Source organism: Lithobates pipiens, unplaced genomic scaffold, assembly GCF_037356315.1.
Source record: "Lithobates pipiens isolate NorthernLeopardFrog02 unplaced genomic scaffold, aLitPip1_a1.2 Scaffold_19, whole genome shotgun sequence".
Classification (NCBI taxonomy): domain Eukaryota; kingdom Metazoa; phylum Chordata; class Amphibia; order Anura; family Ranidae; genus Lithobates; species Lithobates pipiens.
In genome coordinates this window covers 341,179,611-341,200,891 of record NW_027507764.1, presented here as the reverse complement: position 1 = coordinate 341,200,891, position 21,281 = coordinate 341,179,611, and the positions used below count along the sequence as shown (strand labels likewise).

General features: G+C 43.2%; 1 protein-coding gene across 3 annotated transcripts in view; it reads left to right on the top strand.

Annotated features, from left to right (window-relative positions):
* Positions 1-21,281, top strand: part of LOC143996843 (enoyl-CoA delta isomerase 2-like) — a 73,618-nt gene that overhangs the window by 10,539 nt on the left and 41,798 nt on the right. For all 3 annotated transcript variants that reach the window (XM_077492127.1, XM_077492128.1, XM_077492126.1), the window contains exons 2-3: positions 14,402-14,480; positions 15,504-15,674. In XM_077492127.1, the coding sequence (XP_077348253.1) occupies positions 14,439-14,480; positions 15,504-15,674 (213 nt within the window). In that variant the 5' untranslated portion in view covers positions 14,402-14,438. The remainder of the gene's footprint in view (positions 1-14,401; positions 14,481-15,503; positions 15,675-21,281) is intronic.

Here is a 21,281-nt window from a genome sequence, read left to right as displayed (position 1 = left end):
TCTTCTGTCGCCGTCTTCCGTTCTTCTGTCGCCGCCTTCGGTTCTTCTGCCGGGCCACCGCGCCTTCTTGTAGCTCTTTTACAGGCGGTGGCCCGGTCTTCTGTCGCCGCTGTCGCCGCCTTCCGTTCTTGTTCTTCTTCTTGTTGTTCTTCTTCTTCTCCTGGAGATGTTGACTCGACGAGCTCTCCGGCCGGAATGCCAGGGACACGCTCCGCTGCCACTTATATAGTGACAATGGGGCGGTGTCACATGGTATATGTCACATGGGTTGGTCACATGGGTTGATGTCACATGGGGACTATGACATCGTAAGGGGGCGGGGTCACCATGTGACCAACCCATGTGACATATACCATGTGACACCGCCCCATTGTCACTATATAAGTGACCGCACAGCGCGGCTCTGGCATTCCGGCCGGAGAGATCGTCGAGTCAACATCTCCAGGAGAAGAAGAAGAAGAACAAGAAGAAGAACAAGAACGGAAGGCGGCGGCGGCGGCGACGACAGCGGCGACAGAAGACCGGGCCACCGCCTGTAAAAGAGCTACAAGAAGGCGCGGTGGCCCGGCAGAAGAACCGAAGGCGGCGACAGAAGAACGGAAGACGGCGACAGAAGACCGGGCCACCGGACCAGGCGCGGTGGCCCGGCAGAAGAACCGAAGAGGGGGACAAGACCCCCGAAGTCGGGAGAAGAGGCCGGCGGCGGGGAGGAAGAAAGCCGGACTCCTCCGCTAGCAAAAGAGCTACACACACATAGCGGAGGAGTCCGGCGAGAAGACCCCCGAAGACGGAAGACCCCCGGAGCTGTGCAATAAAATATTTTTTCTCTGTGTTGTGTTTTTTATTGTACTTTAGTTCACAGGTGAATGGGTAGGGGTACATTGTACCCCATACTCATTCACATAGGGTGGGGGGCCGGTATCCGGGGGCCCCCTTCTTAAAGGGGGCTCCCGGATTCCGATAAGCCCCCCCGCCCGCAGACCCCGACAACCAACGGCCAGGGTTGTCGGGAAGAGGCCCTTGTCCTCATCAACATGGGGACAAGGTGCTTTGGGGTGGGGGGGCCGCGCGGCCCCCCCTTCCCCAAGGCACCCCCCATGTTGAGGGCACGCGGCCTGGTACGGCTCAGGAGGGGGGGCGCGCTCGCTCGCCCCCCTTTCCTGGCCGGCCGGGTAGCGTGCTCGGACAAGGGTCTGGTGTGGACTTGGGGGGAACCCCCACGCCGATTTTTTTCGGCGTTGGGGTTCCCCTTTAAGCCCATTCCAGGCGGCGGAGCCCGCGACGTCTCCTTCGCGGGCCCCGCCTACCTGTACACGCGCTCGAAATGGGCGGATTTGCCTCCGCCTTACATGGGCGAGTCCGTTCATTTCAAAAGTTGAGCGAACTGTTTGCCCAACCTTGTTCGTCAAACAGTCCGCTCGTGTGTGGGCAAGTCCGCTCATGCAAATTTTGAGCGGACTGTTTGATGAAACTGTTTGCCGAACAAGGTTGGGCGAACAGTCCGCCCGTGTGTACGCGGCCTTAATCCAACATAAAGGTCAGGTTAAGTGTTAGGGGTCAGTGAAGGGTTAGGTATTAGGGTAAAATCAACAGTTATAGACTGGGAACGCTTAGATACGGCTTCATTTTAGATTTTAAATTATTTTTGAGCAGATGCCATTGCATTGTATGCTCTTTTTATTTAATATTTTAAACAGTATCTTGTTTACGCATCTTCTGGTCACATTTTGGCATTTGACAAATCAATAATAATTCAGTTTGTGTGAGGCTGAAATCACATATACATTGCATACAAATTCCGCATGCAATGTTAACATCAGCACAGCATGTCGGAATGCCCATTAAAGTGGAAGTCACTGTTTCTGAATAGGAATGCAGCATGAAAAGTTGTGTAATGCTGCGTACACACGACCTGACTTTCCATCAGAATAAACTCTGATGGTTTTTCGGACAGAGCGGACTTGCCTACATGCGATCACACCAAAGTTCGTTCATTTCGAACGCGATGACGTGCGACGGGACTAGAAAAGAAAGTTCAATAGCTGCCCTTGCAACGGTTTTCCCGATAGGATTTGACTCCGTCGGAAAGATTTAAAACCTGTTCTATTTCTAGGTCTGTCAGAATTTTTGAAGAAAAAAATCAGATGAAGCCCACACATGATCGGAATATCCGATGAAATGATTCCGTCTGAACTTTTCTGGCAGAAATCCGGTCGTGTGTACGCGGTATAAGGGCTTTTTTACACTTCCTTTAAAACATGGTGTTTGACACATTTTTTTAAAGGACTCTAACCGGTTCCTGACCGGTGCACGCTGGCAGAATGGCACGGCTGGGCAAATGGACATACCTGTACGTCCCTTTAAATTTGCCATTGCGTGCGCCGGCCGGGACCTCCGTGGGTCAGGTCGTGGGTCCCGTGGACTCGATTGCCGTGGGGATACCCGCGATCACCTCACGGAGAGGAAGAGTGGGGAGATGCTAATGTAGACAAGCATCTCCCCGTTCTGCCTAGTGACGGTGTCACTGATCTCTGCTCCCTGTGATCAGGAGCAGAGATCAGTGACGTGTCACACGTAGCCACACCCCCCCACAGTTAGAATCACTCCCCAGGACATACTTAACCCTCACACTGCCCCCTAGTGGTTAACCCCTTCACTGCCAGTGGCATTTACACAGGAATCAGTGCATTTGTTTACAAACGGTTTTTATTATGGGTAAGGTCATAGTACACGCTTTTGACAGTGGTATTAGATGTACAAGTGAAAGATTCATTTGGGTAATACATTTATAACTTGAGTAAAGACAAATCAAATGACAAGATGCACACAATGGACTATAAATCTATATAATATTTGCAGAGAAGGATCTGTAGGTGTGCTTAAGTAGAATAACAGTAGTGAATATTACATCAATAGGGAAGTTTCCCATAGAGTCCATACTTTATTTATTTTTTGGTATATATGCATTGTGTCATATAACGTGTGGTGTATTCTTTCTGATAGTTTGATGTTTGCCATACGGTTGAGAACCTGAAGCCATGGAACGCTGGAGGAACGCCAGTTGAAGGCGATGGTCCAGTGGATAGAGCAGAATAGAGTATGGATTAGTCTAGAACTTGCTATTGGAATATCTTGTATAGGGAAGAATAAAAGGCACATTTGGGGTGTTAGTTGGATCTTTCTGCCTGAAATTCGATTGGTCATTAGATTAGCATTGTGCCAAATGTCTTTTAGATGGGAGCAATCCCAAAATATATGTAGCAGTGTCCCATGTGTAGGGCAGCCTCTGAAACAGAGTGGGGATGTCGAAGGGTAGAATGAGTTGAGTTTGGTAGGGGTAAGATACCACTTATAGAGCAGTTTGGTGGCAGATTCCCTGATGATGGTAGTTTTGGTGGATTTGTGTAGGTTTTCAAATATGGTATCCCATTGTTCGGGGGAGAATGAAACGTTTAGGTCGGATTCCCATTGAAGCATGGGGTGGGATTTTTCAGGCATATTGAATTCGTTTAGATTTTTATAAATTTTGGAGATTAATCCTTTGTCTCGTGGGGAGGAAATACAAATCTGTTTGAATTGTAAGAGGGGGGTGTGTAGAGTAAGCGAGTAGTATTTTTGGTAGAATTGTTTTATCTTCATATACGTTTCCTGTTCTGTAGGGGCAAGGTCGTATTTTATTTGTAGTTCGGAGAAGGAGTAAAATGTATTGTTATGGATAAGTGCTTATAAATTTGTTAGATTGTGTTGTTTCCATATTGTTAATGAGTTTTGGTTATTATCTAAAGCGAAGTGAGGGTCTCCTAGAAAGAATGCTAAGGGAGGGATGTCAGAGGACATGTTAAATTTGGTATTTTGTCTGTTCCACAGTTGTAAGGTATGTGTAACAATTATATTCAACGGTCTTGTTTTTTTGTGGCAAGATAGACTTGGACCAAAGTAGTCCTTATAGGTGGTATGGGAGGACTGATTGTTCTTCGAACAGGAGCCAGGGGATTTGAGAGGATGGAGCATACCATTGTGCTAGTTGATTAAATCTGGCTGACACATAGTATATCCATAAATTTGGGATATTTAGACCTCCCTTTAGTTGGGGCCTAAACATTAAGGAGTAACTGAACCTTGGTTTTTTGTTATGCCAAATTCATTTGTTTTCTCTTTGGAGAGAATCTAATGTGTTTTTGGGCAATGCAAGGGGAAGGGCTCTGAAAAAGAATAAAAGTTTGGGTAGTATAACCATTTTCGTTTCCACTATTCTTCTGGAGAATGATGACCATATGATGACCATATTTTCATTATATTTTTGATGTTATTAAATATTGGTGGGTAAGTAGCATGAAATAGTGTTTTGTAAGAGGGTGTAATATGAATTCCTAGGTATCTAAATGAGTCTGTGCACCAATTGAATGGAAATTTGTCTTTAAGTGTTGTTATTAAGGCTGGTGAGATATTAATGGGAAGGGCTGAGCATTTAGACAAATTTACACTTAGGCCAGTCAGGTCGTGAAAAATGTCCAGTGTTTTGGTCAGATTCGGTAAGGAGATGAGGGGATCTGTTAGAAAAAGGATGTCTTTGGCATAGAGGCTTAGTTTAAATTCCTTGGACCCTTTAGTGTATCCTTTAATATCTGTGTTGTTTCTAAGGCAAGGGGCTCTATTGCCAGGGCAAAAAGAAGCTGGGAAAGTGGGCATCCTTGCCTAGTACCCTTGCTCAAAGGGAAAAAGTCAGAATTGTTGCCAGGGAATTTGATGCATGTTTGTGGGTCATGGTAGAGGGCTTTAAAACCATGAAGGAATTCTCTGTTTATGCCGTATCTAGGGAGTAGTATGTCTAAATATGACCAGCTGAAGCTGCCAAAGGCTTTGTGGATATCAAGACTGAGTAGAAGTGTAGATTTAGAGTGTTGGTTAGAGTCTTGAATGATGTTTGTGGTCAGTCTTATGTTATCCGTTATTTGTCTGTTTGGTCTGGATTAATTAGTGGGGGAATAACTGCAGCTAGTCTATCAGCTAGCATTCAGCCAAATATTTTAAGATCGTTGTCAATGACTGAAATTGGGCAATAGTTTTGTGGGATGGAATGATCTTTATTTGGTTTGGGAAGAAGGGACATGTTTGCTAGGAGTATTTCTGATGGGAATTGATTTCCTTGTATGATATGATTATATCGTTTTGTTAGGTGTGGGGTTAATGTGGAGGCAAATTTTTTATAATATGATGAGGAATATCCATCAGGGCCTGGAGCTGTAGAGGTTTTTAATGAGCTTATGATTCTATTAATTTCTATGTCCGTGCAGGGAGCGTTGAGCATCTCCTATTTGTTGGTTAGATAGAATGGGCAGTGTAATATCATTAAGCCAGTTCAGGGAAGATTGTTTAGGTAGGGATGGGGGAGTAGAGAGAAGCTTTTTATAGAAGTCTAAAAATATGTTCATAACTTCTTTGGGATGGGATACTAAGTTACCTGATGAGTTCCGTAATTTAAAGGTGTGAGGAGGTTTTGTTGTTTGATTTAGTTTTCTGGCAAACATAGTCGAGTATGAATTGCTATTAACCTCCCTGGCTTTACGATTATTTCGGATTTTAGGTGCTAAAAGCGGTACCATTATTTTGCATGAAAATTTGGTGTTTTATATTGTAGTCCTGTAATTCTTAGGAATAACTCTCTTAAATCTGTCCAAACCAGAGTCTAGCAGACATCCCGGGTGTAATAAAGTTTGAAAAATGAAATCATAAATTATAATATAATAAATAATTATAAATAATTGTACCAAATAATAATATAATATAAGAATAAAAAAAATTATTCAATAATGTAATCAAATCAAAAACACTGAAATTTGCTCAGTTGCAGAATTGTCACTGTCATTACTTTTCAGTATTTGATGACGGATCTCCCCACAAATCGCTATCGCTCAATTCTGCAAGTGATTCCAATTTATTATCGCTGTTTTCTAGCTGGTCTGAAATAATTTTTGATGTAAAGGGACAATCTCCAGTTTCCAGGCATAAAGAAAAGTTTTTATAATATAAAACTACATGCAGGACACTGGGCAGACCACTAGGGACAAAGGGGATGTGAAATAATTACATACAGCAATGTAATCTGTATAATTACATTATACTGTATGTATACTGTGTGTTTCACTTTTTGAATTTGGTGCCGATCTCCATCCCCGTGCGTCGCAACGCTCGCAGGGAACGGAGATCAGCGATGTGATAGATCGAGCGAGACACGGCTCCCTTGTACAGCGCTGGATCCGAGGGAGAAGGTAAGTAAACCTCCTCCTGGATCCAGCGATGCAGTCCAGAGTCTGGCTCAGGGTTACCTCTTTTGGTATAAAAAATTCCACCCCGAGACTCGGGAAGACCGTCAGGGGGGTTAAGCAAAAATCTAGCTTTAGACCATCTAAGGGCTTTTTCTGTACCTGCTGTAAGTAATGAGTCTAAGGCTATGCGTTTTTCTTGAATTTGTTTAAAGAGATCGCTAGAGGGGTTTTTGGTTGTTCAGATGATATAAGAGATCTAGATCTCTGGTAAGAGATCTTATATCAGCGAGTTTAGATTTGTTTTTGGATGAGGCAATATTTATCAAATGGCCTCTCATGACCCCCTTATGTGCCATCCATAAAGTTGTGGGTGGCATGTCTGGTGCTATGTTAAGTGAAAAGTATTGCTCAAGGTGTGATAGGATTTCTTGAGTCATTGTTGGGTCAGTTAGCAGGGAATCATTTATTCGCCATTTGTGCGTTGTGGTTGCTAGGCCTATATGTGGGGTGTTAAAATCTTTGCTAGACCGATGGAGTTCTTGCATACTGTAGCTGATCTGCATCTCGCCCAGCATGTGCCCTTTTTTAGCTAGGAGTGAGAGCTTAGTTCATCCTGTTGACTCCTTCACAGAATAAGAGGTATCCATGCCACCACACCGGTGTGTGGAAACAAAGTGTCTAGTTTGAGAGTTGTGGTTCGCAGATGGAGCAGGTACGGAGGAATCGGGTAGAACAGATGTAAACTGCTGCTGTGTAGCAATATGAAAGCCCTCCTCCGGATTGCTGCCAGGGACTGTTCTTGTTTGTGGCTGCAAAAACGGAAGGATTTTTCTGGTGATGTCTTCTGACACAGATAGTTTTCCAGGTTGGATCACTTTAGTGAAATAGAGAGCAAATTGTCTGCAGAGGGGCAGGGGAGGCCTTTGAAATACTGGGGTAGGTTGTAGCGAGATGGTTGACCTGTGAGGCTATGGGGTTCGGGCTACAGCCGCTATTCACTGCACATATGGGGAGGGATCCCTCTTCAATACTGCAGTACCGTACTGTCCCGACGGGGGGGGGGCTCCGGTAGAGGGGCTGGGTCTAAATAGGGCACTGTCAGTCCCGAGTGTTCTGTGGTGTGCCAAGATGGCTGCTGTGTACTCGACTGGTGATACCAGGGCTGTTGGCCCAGATGAGACCCAAGCAGGCTGTGGGTCGCAGACCCCAATGCCAGCAAGGCAGATAGGCAGTTAATGTGAGCCACAATTTACACCCTGTACAGCAGACTCACAGCACAGCAAGGATTGTCAGTACAGGGAAGGCCCGGAGAAGTGAGCCAGAAGCGGCAGACTGGAGATACCAGGCCCTGGATGGCTCAAATCAATTGGGCAGCATCCAGCAGCACCTACCGCAGTGACAGGGCAATGAATGGGCAACCAGGCAGGTGAAAAAAGATCCACGGCCCGATGGTAGGCCGGACCGGCCGCAGAGCACTCCCGCGGGCAGCGGCTGCAGGAAACACCAGAGCTCCTCAGGCCTCGCTAGGCCGCACCAGGCCGGACCCAGCCACAGCCTCCACGGGTGTCACGGAGGCCCAGAAGAACCCCCGGAATGCCCCAGACAGGTGGGTGGGTGGCGGGTGGGGACGGATGGAGGTCCCTTGCCTCTCCAGGCAATAATAGTCTAGTTTCTCCGGGAAGCCTTAGGAAGGCAAGATGGTGGCGGCCGTGAGTGTCCGGAGGCAGTGAATCTCGGGGGTCCGCGGTCCGTTCTTCGCAAAAAAAAACAGCCCAGGACACTGTATCCGGCTGAACTGATGAGGCTGGTATGTTTTTAATGTCCTGTTTTGAGGCGTAGATGTGCGGATGGCAACAGATTACTCCGTGGGTGTCTGGACCTCTCAGAAAAAGCGTCCGCCGCCATTCATGTCAGGAAACGCCCCCCGGAATCAGTGCATTTGTATAGCACTGATTGCTGTATAAATGACGATGGTCTCAAAAATGTGTCAAAAATGTCCGCTGTGTCCACCATAATGTCATTCACGATAAAAATCACTGATCGCCACCATTACTAGTAAAAAAAAAAAAGCTATAACTTTTGCGCAAACCAATCAATAAATGTTTTTTTGTTTTTTTTTTCAAAAATATGTAGAAGAATACGCATTGGTCTAAACTGAGGAAAAAAAATGTTTTTTTTATATATTTTTGGGGGATATTTATTATAGCAAAATGTAAATAATAATGCGTTTGTTTTCAAAATTGTCACTTTTTTTGTTTATAGCGCAAAAAAAAACTGCAGGGGTGATCAAATACCACCAAAAGAAATCTCTATTTGTGGTTAAAAAAAAGACGCCAATTTTGTTTGGGAGTCACGTCACACGACTGCCCAATTGTTAGTTAAAGCGACGCAGTGCCGAATCGCAAAAAAATGCTCTGGTCAGGAAGGGGGTAAAATTTTCCAGGGCTGAAGAGGCTAAACAATAACCAAAGTTTACCCTACAGTCCTGTTCACACTGTTGCATTTGCTTTGCTTCACTGCTGTCAGGTCACCTTGAGGAGAGGTGACAGATGCACACCGTAGGGATCAGGAGTGCACCGCAAGGTTGTGGACCCTACGGCTGACTGCTGCGGACGGGGAATCCCACCGGGGTTAGAGCGCAAGATTCCCTGGGGCGCGGAGTCTAAGAGCCAGCAGGTGTTGACCAGAGTCTCTAGAGGTGAGGATGGAGTGGGCTGCAACTGGCTCCAGGTCGCGACCCCCAGGGTCCCCCAGCTCGCACCCACAGCAGGAAACAGGAGGATAGGGACAGTGAGGGATAAAGCCAAGGTCGGGGCCACAAGCAGACAGGAATAGTCAGGGACACGCCAATATGTCAGGATCACAGGCAAACAGGGATAGTCAAGGACACGCAAAAGTCGGTAACGGAACAACAGAAGAGCACACGGCAGGTAACAGGACGCTAAAACACAAAGGTTGATCAGCAGGGTTGGCCTGCAGTGCACAGGTTAATTTAGAGCTCTCTGATAGGAGCTAGGGTGGAGTCATGCAAGAGGATGGATTACAAAAGCAGTCAGGTGAGGGTCGGCTGGTCTCTAGAGATGAACACATGGAAACAGGTAAGCAAACTATTGCAAAACCATGACAACTGCGCTTTAGAAATTATACCCTCTGCCGTTATCTTGCTTCAACGGCTCTCCAAAGCCTCCATAGAAGTCTATCAGAACGCTACTTGTCCACATCTGCAGCGGTGCAAGATCTTTAATTCAGCATTAACTATGCTTGCTTTTAAATTATTACCTTTTGAAAAATGGAAAACCCACAACAGACGGCATTTGCCAAGCTTCATTAAAGCCTCAAAAAAGCATCTTGAAGGAGTAGCCGCTTTAATTTGTGTTAAAGTTGAAGCAAGTGTAAACAATCCCTAAGTCAGAACTCCTTGGAAGCATTAAAAATATTGTGTTAGATAAGTGATAGTAGAAGGTCATGCGCACTCTATTGTAACAAGAGATATAGGTTGATCCTTTTGGTAGTCTAAAATTATTTATTGAAGAATCAAGATGGGTATATGGAAACAGTATGATAGCCTGAAAAAGACCAAAAAGGACTGGAAGCACTGCACTGTAAACCTAAACATCCTGTATGAAACCACTCATTTAGGATGAGTTCATTCAGGCTGGGTTCACACTGGAGACCGTAGCGGCTCACAGCAGGAGTCTGGTGCATCTCCATTCACCATTTCAGGTCCGTTTTCAGCCCAAACTTTTGGCTTAATTTGGACCTGAAACTGTCAAAAAGACGCACAGGGCTCCTGTGCAATTTGCACTGGAGCCACTGCGGAGATGTGTGAACCAGCTCCATAGAGAGACAGTCACAATCTCCTGCTATGCGAATTGGATGCAGGGAAAACCCACATCCAATTCACAATATTGTGAACCCAGCCTAAGGATTTAGGCCTCCAGAGCTGTCTGATTTTAATAACTGTAGGTAACAGAGTTCTTTTTTTGCATGTGTAGCCATCTTTTGGGGGATTATGAGAAATGGCCCTCCCCAAACAGAACATTACGCTAAACCTCTAGATAAATAAGGATACCAGGACCTTCACTAAGTGAAAAAGTGGGTTTGATACTAAAGCTGACAGTGCCTCCATGAACAGAGGGGATTCCCTTTCTGGGAAATTAACCAGTAATAGTAAAAGTATATAGGTAGTACACACCAGTATGGAAATAACACAAATTTCTTATAATAAAAGATTAATAATTGTACATACATCCAATGTACAAACGAATAAATACAGCAAAGGGCCCAACGAGTCCAGGTGGACTAGTGCACATACAGGTGCATCTCATAAAATTAGAATATCATCAAAAAGGTCATTTATTTCAGTAATTCAATTCAAAAAGTAACTCATATATTTTATATAGAAGTATTACACACAGAGTATTATATTTCTAGCATTTCTAATTTTTTCATTTTGAGGATTATGGCTTACAGCTAGTGAAAATCCAAAATTCAGTATCTCAGAAAATTTGAATATTACATAGGAGGACCAATACATAAAAGATTTTTAATACAGAAATGTTGGCTTACTGAAAAGTATGTAGTATGCACACAATACTTGGTCGTGTTCCTTTTGCATGAATTACTGCATCAATGCAGCGCTGCATGGAGGCGGTCAGCCTGTGGCACTGCTGAGCTGCTATGGAAGCCCAGGTTGCTTTAAAATCGGCCTTCAGCTCGTCTGCTTTGTTGGGTCTGGTGTCATCTTCCTCTTAACAATACCCCACAGATTCTCTATCAGGATTAGGTCAGGTGAATTCACTGGCCAATCAAGCACAGTGATACCATGATCATTAAACCAGGTATTGGTACTTTTGGCAGCGTGGGCAGGTGCCAAGTCCTTCTGGAAAATAAAATCAGCATCTCCATAAAGCTGGTCAGTAGAGTGAAGCATGAAGTGCTCTAGAATTTCCTGGTAGAGGGCTGAGCTGATTTTGGACTTGATAAAACAGCTGATGACATGGCTCCCCAAAATCATCACGGACTGTGGAAAATTTTGCATTTGATTTGGAAATCAAGGTCCCAGAGTCTGGAGTAGTAGAGTTGCATGAGGTCCAGTGTAAAGTTTTCACAGTGATCATTTGGGGAGCCATGTCATCTGTTGGTGTTGGTCCACTGTGTTTTATCAAGTCCAAAGTCAACACAACCCTCTCTCAGGAAATTCTAGAGCACTTCATGCTTCCTTCTGCTGACCAGCTTTATGAAGATGCTGATTTATTTTTCCAGCAGGACTTGGCGCAGGCCGACACTGCTAAAAGTACCAAAACCTGGTTTAATGATCATAGTATCGCTGTGCTTGATTAGCCAGCAAACTCGTCTGACCTAAACCCGATAGAGAATCTGTGGGGTATTGTCAAGAGGAAGATGGGACATCAGACCCAACAATGAGATGAGCCGTAGGCTGCTATCAAAGCAACCTGGGCTTCCATAACACCTCAGCAGTGTCACAGGCTGATTGCCTCCATGCCACGCCGCATTGATGCACTAATTCATGCAAAAGAAGCCCCGACCAAGTATTGAGTGCATACTATACTGTACATGGATAAACTTTTCAATAAGCAAACATTTCTGTATTAAAAATCCTTTTTTTTATTGGTCTTATGTAATATTCAAATTTTCTGACATACTGAATTTTGGATTTTCATTAGCTGTAAGCCATAATCCTCAAAATTAAGAGAAATACTTGAAATATATCACTCTGTGTGTAACGCAGCTATATAAAATATGAGTTTGACTTTTTGAATTTTAATTACTGAAATTAATAAACTTTTTGATGATATTCTAATTTATGAGTTGCACTTGTATACTTGGGTATACATAGTTATTAATAAAAAATACCTTGCGATAAATGTTGCAGCAAAGTCTGGTTGCAGGGGCCCCTCAGGATGATCACAAGGTAGTGTCTATCTTGATATCGACCTCAAGACAGAATCACTGATGATGACAAATTCCCCAAACCAGCCCAGAATGTAGCTTCTTACAAGTGGAATTCATGGTGTGACACTTGACCTCAAGGTCAGCCTTTCTACTTTGCATCTTAGTATCTAGTAACTTCTAATCTGTTATGAAACTGGACCCCTAACAGCCTGAGGGCTGTCAGATACCTAACCTATGGTGGTTATTGAGCCCTGAGCCAAAAATAGCCATAGAATCCCAGACCAGAAGGAGCCAGGTTAAACTAAACAAACAGGCACTACATATAATCTCTATTGCAATAAACTTTTTTTCTATTTTATTTTCCTTTTCTCGTTTAACTCTGTGACATTAATTAGCACAGCCACTTACAAATATCGGCAGTAGAGGGCAGATTTTATTGTTCGGCTGAAAAAAATATAAGGTACTACTAACATTATTATTTTTATTGTTGGTATTATTTATAAGTTTTATCTTCTGTCATTTTAATATATAAAGCTGATTTGTAACTTTGTACAAAGGCTTAGTATTCGTACTGTCTTCATGGTATACATTTAGTTTGATTTTTCCCTACTATTCACTACAAAGCTGGTGATGTCTAAGGATGAGCTCCGGCGTGTTTGCATGCTCCACGTGCGGAGCCCACCAGGAAGTCGGCGCTGCGCTAATCACAGGCAGTGAGACATTGCCCCGATGCGCGGCTGCAGAGATTGGGCAATGTCTCACTGCCTGTGATTAGCGCAGTGCAGGGCCAACTTCCTGGAGCATGCAAACACGCCTGAGCTCATCCCTAGTTTTGTCTTATGCAGTAGAAGCTGTATGCTTTGTAGCACTAAAGGACCTGGGTTTGAATCCTGGTCAGGATGCTATATGTACATCAGGGACGTACAGTCAGGGGAGGCAGGTGAGGCAGAGCTTCACCTGCCATGAACATAAAACAAAATAACAAAAAAATATAAAAACGATCAAACTTCAAGGGTCGTAGCTCGACGACCTGGGGTCACAGAGACCCAAGCTGTCCAATGAAAATGCTACAGTGGAGACACGCCTCTGACTGCAGTGTCATAGAAGAAGGCATGCGTCTAAAAGACACATGCTCCCTTCCAGCCCAACCCCATTAACTACAAGGAAAAAGCATTGGTTTATGGGTATAAGATTTACCCATAATCCTATGTTTTTCTCACACAGTTAAGAGGGAGAATGAGAATCTGCTGCTATTGAAAAGGTACTGTTTTAATCAAGCTAAATCATATATTTATATGTTATAACTTATAGCATATAAATATATGAATTAGCTTGATTAAAACAGTACCTATAATATTTATTTGTATATTACTTATGGTAATTACTACTTGCCACTCAGGTAATTCTGACATTTCTCTCCTACATGTAAAAATCATAATTTTTTGCTAGAAAATTACTCAGAACCCCCAAACATTATATATATTATATTTTTAGCAGACCCCTAGGGAATAAAATGGAGGTCGTAGCAACTTTTATGTTACATGAAATTTGCGCAGCAATTTTTCAAACACATTTTAATGAATAATAAAAAAAAAAGAAAAAGCACTAAAGTTAGCCCAATTTTGCTGTAAAATGTTTTACAGGTTACATCTTTAGAATTAGAGGAGTTCTAGTGCTACAATTATTGCTTTCGCTCCAACGATCGCAGCGTATGTAACCTTTGTGCATCTGGCTCTGATACTAGCCAGTGCTTCACCAGCCACTGACCTCACCGCACGTCCTTGATGTGCATGGAGTGTACATGTTCTCCCGATGCTTGCACATGTTTCCTCCAATTACTCTGGTTACCTCCCACACTCCAAAGACATGCTAATAGGTTTGGCTTCAGTTTAAATTGGCCCTAGTATGTGTATGTAGACATTTTTACGTAGGGACCTTAGATTATAAGTTCCTTTTAAAGGGAGGGATGTCAATGTACAGTATGTAAAGTGCTGCCTACATTGTTGGTGCTATATAAAAATACAAAATTAATTTAGAAATGCTAACTTTATAAATGTGTGTGTTGCTCACACATATGCAGAATGTCAGCAATATTCTCCTACTAGAGAGACTCAATATCTGTTTTGTCAGTTCTGTTAAACATTACAGATTCCTACAAACTATGACCTGCGTTCAATGTCTTAAAGTCTGAGCTTTAATACTTCTTTTATTCATCACAGGCTATTTCACAGTCTTTGTCCTGATTACACCAATAAGATGCAATCCAATAATAAGCTTAATACTTGTATAAAAATGCTGGTAAGTTCCTTTTTTTTTTTTTTTTTTTTTTGTTATTAAACAAAATGTCACTCTACTTTTCAGGGTACAGTTTGTATTTTATTTTGTGATTTAGAAAAAATATGGTTTATGTGCTAGTATTAACCCTCATACATACGATCAGACTTTGTACAAACCTAACCGTGGATTTTTGTACAAAGGGCATCGGCCGTGAACTGCGGCAGGACTTTTTCAGCCAACTTTCACCAAATCACGTGGTTTTTCTGCTCTTTACCGCCACCTTTGGTCAACTTTTGTATTGTTGTCTGATCTTTTGCATTGGTTCTGAGCATACGTGTTTGTACTTTGTACAAAAGTCCGATGGTTTTCTGTACACACGATCAGACTTTGTTCCATCGGACTTTTGTTGCCGGAAAGTTTGTGCGTTCTCACAGCCAACAAAAGTCAGATGAAAACCAAAAAAGTTTGTCAGATGGAGTGTACACACAGTCGGATGTTGCCTTAAAACAGCTAATTTGCATGTTTGTTGTCAAAAAGACCAATCGTGTGTACGGGCCTTTAGACTGATTTTGCAATATTATCATTATTACCAGAATGTTTGTCTGCTTAGTTCACCAAAAGCTGTAAATGCATGTTTTAAGCATTTACTCAGCCTCCACAAATAATTCAAATTTTACCTAATATGTATATTTCCTATGATTGTCAACTCCATCTTGGAACCATAATGTGGTATTTCCCCGATTTAGGTATTTCAGGAAAATACCTAATTTTGCCAACTAGATGGAGCCAACAATCACAGTAAACATATTATGTCAAATATGGGTTTTATTCATGACAGTTGAGAAAATGCTTGAGACGTTCACGCAGCAAATTTTGTTATAAATAGACTATATGGTATCTGATAAGCTTTGTACCTATGGCACAGAACAGTGGCATGGAAGGAATAAAGTAAATTTTCTTCTCTTTGATGTAAAATCTAAAACAAAAAAAAAAAAAAAACTGTCGCATTCATTATGCTGTTTTACTGTTTGTGCTCTATTTCAGGACAAGACACAGAAGGATGTCCATCTTTTACCAAATCTGGTATCCTCAGAAACTATAAAAAATGCAAGAAACAGCGAATCAAAATATAAAAACATTCAAGTGGTCTATAAAGATAATATCACTACAATAGTAATGAAGCGGCCAGAGAAAAAAAATGCATTAAGTATGGAGGTAATGTATCATCGACCTACAGTATTTTACTTACTGTATATGCTGGTAATAGCATGTTTTATTTTTTATTGTGATTTTTTTCATTTATTTTTGCATTTGGTGCTGCAGTTATTAAAACAAGGTGAAACTGAAGACTGATACAGTGGGGAAAATGATTTATTTGATCCTATGCAGATTTTGTAAGTTTGCCCACTTACAAAGAAATGAAGGGTCTATAACTTTTATCATATGTGTATTTTAAATAGAGAATATCAACCAAAAATCCAGTAAAAAACACATAATACAAATGTTATAAATTGAGTTGCAGTTCAGTGAGTAAAATAAGTATTTTATCAAAAGCAAAACATGACTTAGTACTTGGTAGTGGAGAAACCCTTGTTGGCAAGCACAGAGGTAAGTCGTTTCTTGTAGGTGCTTTTTTGGTTTGCACATCTCAGGAGGGATTTTGGTCCACTCTTCTTAGCAGATCTTTTCTAAATCCTTAAGGTTTCTTGGCTGTCGCCTGGCAACTCAAAGTTTCAGCTACCTCCATAAATTTTCTATAGGATTAAGTTCTGGAGACTGTCTATGTGCCTAATGTGCTTCTTCTTGAGCCACTCCTTTGTTGCCTTGGTGGTATTATTTGGGTCATTGTCATGCTGAAAGACCCATCCATGACCCATGTTCACTGTTCTGGCTGAGGGAAGAAGGTTCTCATCCAAGATTTTACAATACGTGGCCCCTTTTATTGGCCCCTCAATTAATCAAAGTCAGCCTGTACCTTTTTAGCAGAGAAACGGCCCCAAAGCATAATGTTCCCACCTCTGTGCTTGACTGTAGGGATGGTGTTCTTAGGATCATAGTCAGCATTTTTCTTCCTCCAAACACGGCGAGACAAGTTAGTGCCAGAGAGCTAAATTCTGGTCTCACCTGACCACAGCACTTTCTCTCAATCCTTCTCTGAATCATTTATATGTTAATTGGCAAACTTCAAATTGGCCTGTACGTGTGCCTTCCTGAGGGGAGGGACCTTGCAGGAGTTGCAGGATTTCAATCAATGGTGGTGTTATGTGTTACCAATGGTTTGTTTGGTGACTGTGGTCCCTACTGCCTTAAGATCATTCACAAGTTCCTCCTATGTAGTTCTGGGCTTATCCCTCACTTTTTTATCATGATCATCCTTATCCTATGAGACAAAATTTTGCATGGAGCTCCAGACTGAGACTGAGGGCGATTGATGGTTATTTTGTATTTCTTCCATTTGCAAATAAACACTCCAATAGTTGTCTCCTTCTTACCAAGCTTCTTGCTGATGGTCTTGTAGTCCATTCCAGCCTTGTGCAGATTTACAATCTTGTCCCTGACGTCTTTTGACAGCTCTTTGGCCCATGATGGTGAGGTTTGAATGGAAGAATGAGATTCTGTGGACAGGTGTCTTTTGAACACATAACTAATTAGGAGCACCTTCTAAAATTGATAGGGCTAATCCGTGTACCACATGAGCACATAGTGTAGCCAGTCTGTGGGAGACTTTTTTTGTGGGATTTTGGTTGATATGCTGTCTCTATCATTATTATTTATTCATTTTTAACAACAAGGTTGGTCTTTATTGGAAAAATTAAGTACAGGACATTGTCAATCGCAAAAAATATTACAGTAGATACATAATTACAGTAGATACATAGTGGAAAAATCACATAAATGCAGTAGTCAATCTACACGGCAACAGTAGGTCATCAGGGGTATACACTCTCCAGGGTGGGGGGGGGGGGGGGAGCTGATAGTAACATAAGAATATATTAATAGGAAAAACGGGGGACTGGGGGAGGGGAGGGGGGACAGATCACATCTATACTTAGCACATATTGTGTCAGCAACAAGAGATGTAGGATCAAGGCACTCACATGGGGTCAGTCCACGACTGCCATACCTTTGCATACTTCTGAGGACATCCTCTACTCATGTAGGTGAGCTTATACATTGGCAGAATGGCATTAATCTACTTCTCCCATGACCTCAGCGTAGGAGGCAAGGGGAAAGTCCATTTGAGTAAGATCTCTCAATGAGAGCAGTAATTTACTGTACCGGGGCCTCTGCTCATCATCCTGTATACCCAGCAGTGCCAACTCTGCCGTCAAGGGTAGCTCCAGCTGGAGACGTAAATTAATAAATTCCACAATGGCAGACTAAAAGCGGGAGCGTCTAGGACAGCCCCAAAACATATGAATATAGGTACCATCGGGAGACTGGCATCTCAGGCAGTTTGGAGACCACTGTGGGTAGATTCTGTGCAGTCTCTGAGGTGTGAAGTATATCTTCTGCATGAATTTGGTTTGTATCAATTTATCCCTAGAGGATATTACCAGCTGGGCACCATTGTCAAAGCACTCCTCCCAAGTTTTTCTATCTAGAGTCGGGATGTCCGCCTTCCATTTACCCCATAGTGAATCTATTCTAGGTGACTTTCCGGCGCATTGTCAGGTATAGAGCAGAAAGGGGTTTATTTAGGGATTCCTGGGCTAGTAAATCCTCAACCACATCTGCCCTAAGGTCAGGTGTATACCGTGTCTACCTGCAAGGTCCTGAAATGGAACAAGGGCCCCAGCAGAAACAGTATCCTTCAGCAACTTAAAGTGGAGAACCACCCTGAAAAACAAAAGTACATTAGAATGTTGCAAAAAATCTGAAAAAAAAAAAGTTTTTTTTACCAGAAATGCCTGTTGCTAGGCAGATCATCCTAATCTGCCTCTTCCTACTCCGCGGTGATCTTTGGTCTTCTGTCCTCCGAGCGCCATCTTCTGGGTAATGGGGCACTGTGTGTTCTGGAAACTGTGTGTCCCAGGACACAGCACACCCCATTCACAAAGAGCTGCGCAATTCACTCATGCACAGTAGGAAACGGGCAGTGAAGCCGCAAGGCTCCACTCCCTGTTTCCCTTAGTTGGAATGGACAGGTAAGTCTGCTTATTAAAAGTCAGCAGCTACAGTGTTTGTAGCTGCTGACTTAAAAGAAAAAAATTTCAGCTGCCCTTCCCCTTCAATACCATATCGGGCCCCCAACTGTGGATTGTCCTAAAATGGGGGAGAGTCGGGTTCCCCCATAGCGTACAGTAGGGGGACCACCAATTGAGAGACAGGAACTGCCTTCTAGCCACCCCCCATATCCATAGAATAACCTTAGTGGGACCCGGCAGGGAGGGGTTTGTTTAGACTCCCCGATACATCGGGTTACTCAGCTCTGTGAGGCAACCCACAATAGCTCTTTCTAAGCACACTGTCACATTGGCCCTAGACTGCTCGAACCACCACCTGACCATAACCAACATGGCCGCCAAATAATACACCAGTAGCTTAGGCAGAGCCAGGCCACTGCAGCCAACTGGGAGCTGAAGGGTAGTCCTGGCCAGCCGAGGGGAAGTTTCCCCGCACAGAAAAGAGCCAATGCAGCCGTCTCTAAAAAAAGGCCTGGGATAGCCACACAGGGAAGTTCCTAAAATATTTTTCCAGGCTCTTGTTGAGAAGCCAACCCTTGCGTGGCCTTCTCCCGAAGAGTCCTCCCCTAGATAACTTCACAGTTGCTGGGCCTCTCCACTAACCGAGACGGCACTGAACCACCTCCAAATCCTTCCTTTAGTTTCCTCGCCTTTGGCTAGCCAGCCCCGATATGTAAAGTCGGGTGGATCCGCATCCCAGGCCATGGAAGTCCTGGGGGCTGGTCAGGAGGACCAGGACCATGCAGTCAGAACGTACTTCTGGACCGGAACCCCATAACACGTGACATCCACATCTTAAGTACCCCCTCCCAGAAGGCACAGCAAGAGTGACCCTCCCACTGGGCTGGTTCAGAGAGAAAGTAACCTTAAAGCACCCAACTAGACTGTGTTTCCATACCTGCCAGAAGTGACAGCGTCCCTTATGGCCAGGCAGAACACCCTTCAGTCCAGTCAGACTGATGCTGAGGTCAATATTTACAGTAATCAAACCCAAACCAAACTGCGGTTTAAGGGTAACATTACATTTCAAAAACACATAGCACAATCTCTTCAGGAGCCGGCGCTACATAAGATTTAGTGGCTGTATTTGTTTTCTTTTTTAGATCCACCCCCCACCTTTTTTTTTTTTTTTCATCTAGAGATCTAGCCAGTAAGTATGTTGTTTTTCAAAAACACAAGCTCTCTTCTGGATGTATCAGTTTACAGGGATGAGATTATCCATGTGTCACTGACTTTTATTCCAAAAAGAAAAAAGTGTACTGGTTTAACTGATTATAAGGTGTGAGGTGTAGTTTAGCTTCAATTTGTTACTATGTTTTTAAATCTGTTAATATATTTACAATAACCCTTCCCCCAGACAATGCTGCTGTCTGTTGCACCCCCCGTGTCCCTTCCTTCAAAGTGGGGACACGCTTCTTTTTTTTTTTTATTCTTTTTTTTAAAGGAAAATAAAGTATCCAACAATATAACTAAGGTACCAGGGGTGCCATTGCACATAAAATATAGTTACAGTCCGGGGTAGTACAATCAAATGTAGGGTAGCTGGGCAGCAAGTCAGCGCGGCATTACTGACATTCAGGTGAGCCTCCCACTTAAAGAGATCAGGTGGTAAAAGTGGGGGCACTCTAATACAAGAGGTGTGTTACTGGCCTGTTAGCCAGGTGAAAACAGAGGGAAAAAGCCTAAAAAAACAAACAAATGCAACCAAATCGTCTAAAGATTGGTAAACTGCAATATATATAATTTTTGGTTTGGGGTTTAATACTTCAACTAAGCAGATAGATAAATATGTTTTTAGTATGCATCTGCCCAACCCACGCAAGTTTTTATTTCAGAGTGGCTAATTAGCATAGAGATTGTGGCAGTTTTCAGTATTTACATGCCTCGATGTAAGGCCTTAACTGTAACAATAGAGGTATACATTTAGACTTTCAAGATAGTCGTGAGGAAATTCATTTCCTTAGAATAGTGAAAGGGAACATCGTGTACCTCTGTTTTTTAGAGCGCAGTTCCGCTTATAAAAAAAAATTAAAAGTCAGCAGCTACAAATACTGCAGCTGCTGACTTTTAATAATCGGATGCTTACTTGTCCCAGGATCCAGTGATGTGGGGGAACGAAGCCCCGCTTGTCTCCCCCTCCTCTCTGCGGCGCCGGCATTGTCACTGTGGGCGCCCGGCTGTGGCCTCATACCAGACCAAAGGGTCTGGTATCTTCCTGGGGGGAACCCCACGCTAATTTTTAATTTTTTTTTTCATTTTGGCAGGGAGGTTCTCAAGAAAATCCTGAGGATCTTGAAGGGGATTCCCCTCAAGATTCCCCTTCAAGGTCCTCAGCACACATCAAGGCCGACTTCTGGTGTGACTTTTATTCAAATTAATGGAAATTAATGGACTTCCATAGCGAGCCATTGATTTTGAATATAGGCAGAGAAACGCCTGACGAGGCTTAACGCTCTGTATACAGCGTCAAACTGCTTTTAACAGCTTTTACCGGTGTCTGGCATTTTTAAAGCTCTAGCGCTGGAGCCTCAGAATGTGCTGGTCCTGTTTTTTTTTTTGGGGGGGGGGGGTTTGGAGCTTAAAAATGCCTATGACACTTACAGCTCCTTAACGTTTGTGTGGGCATGAGGCCATA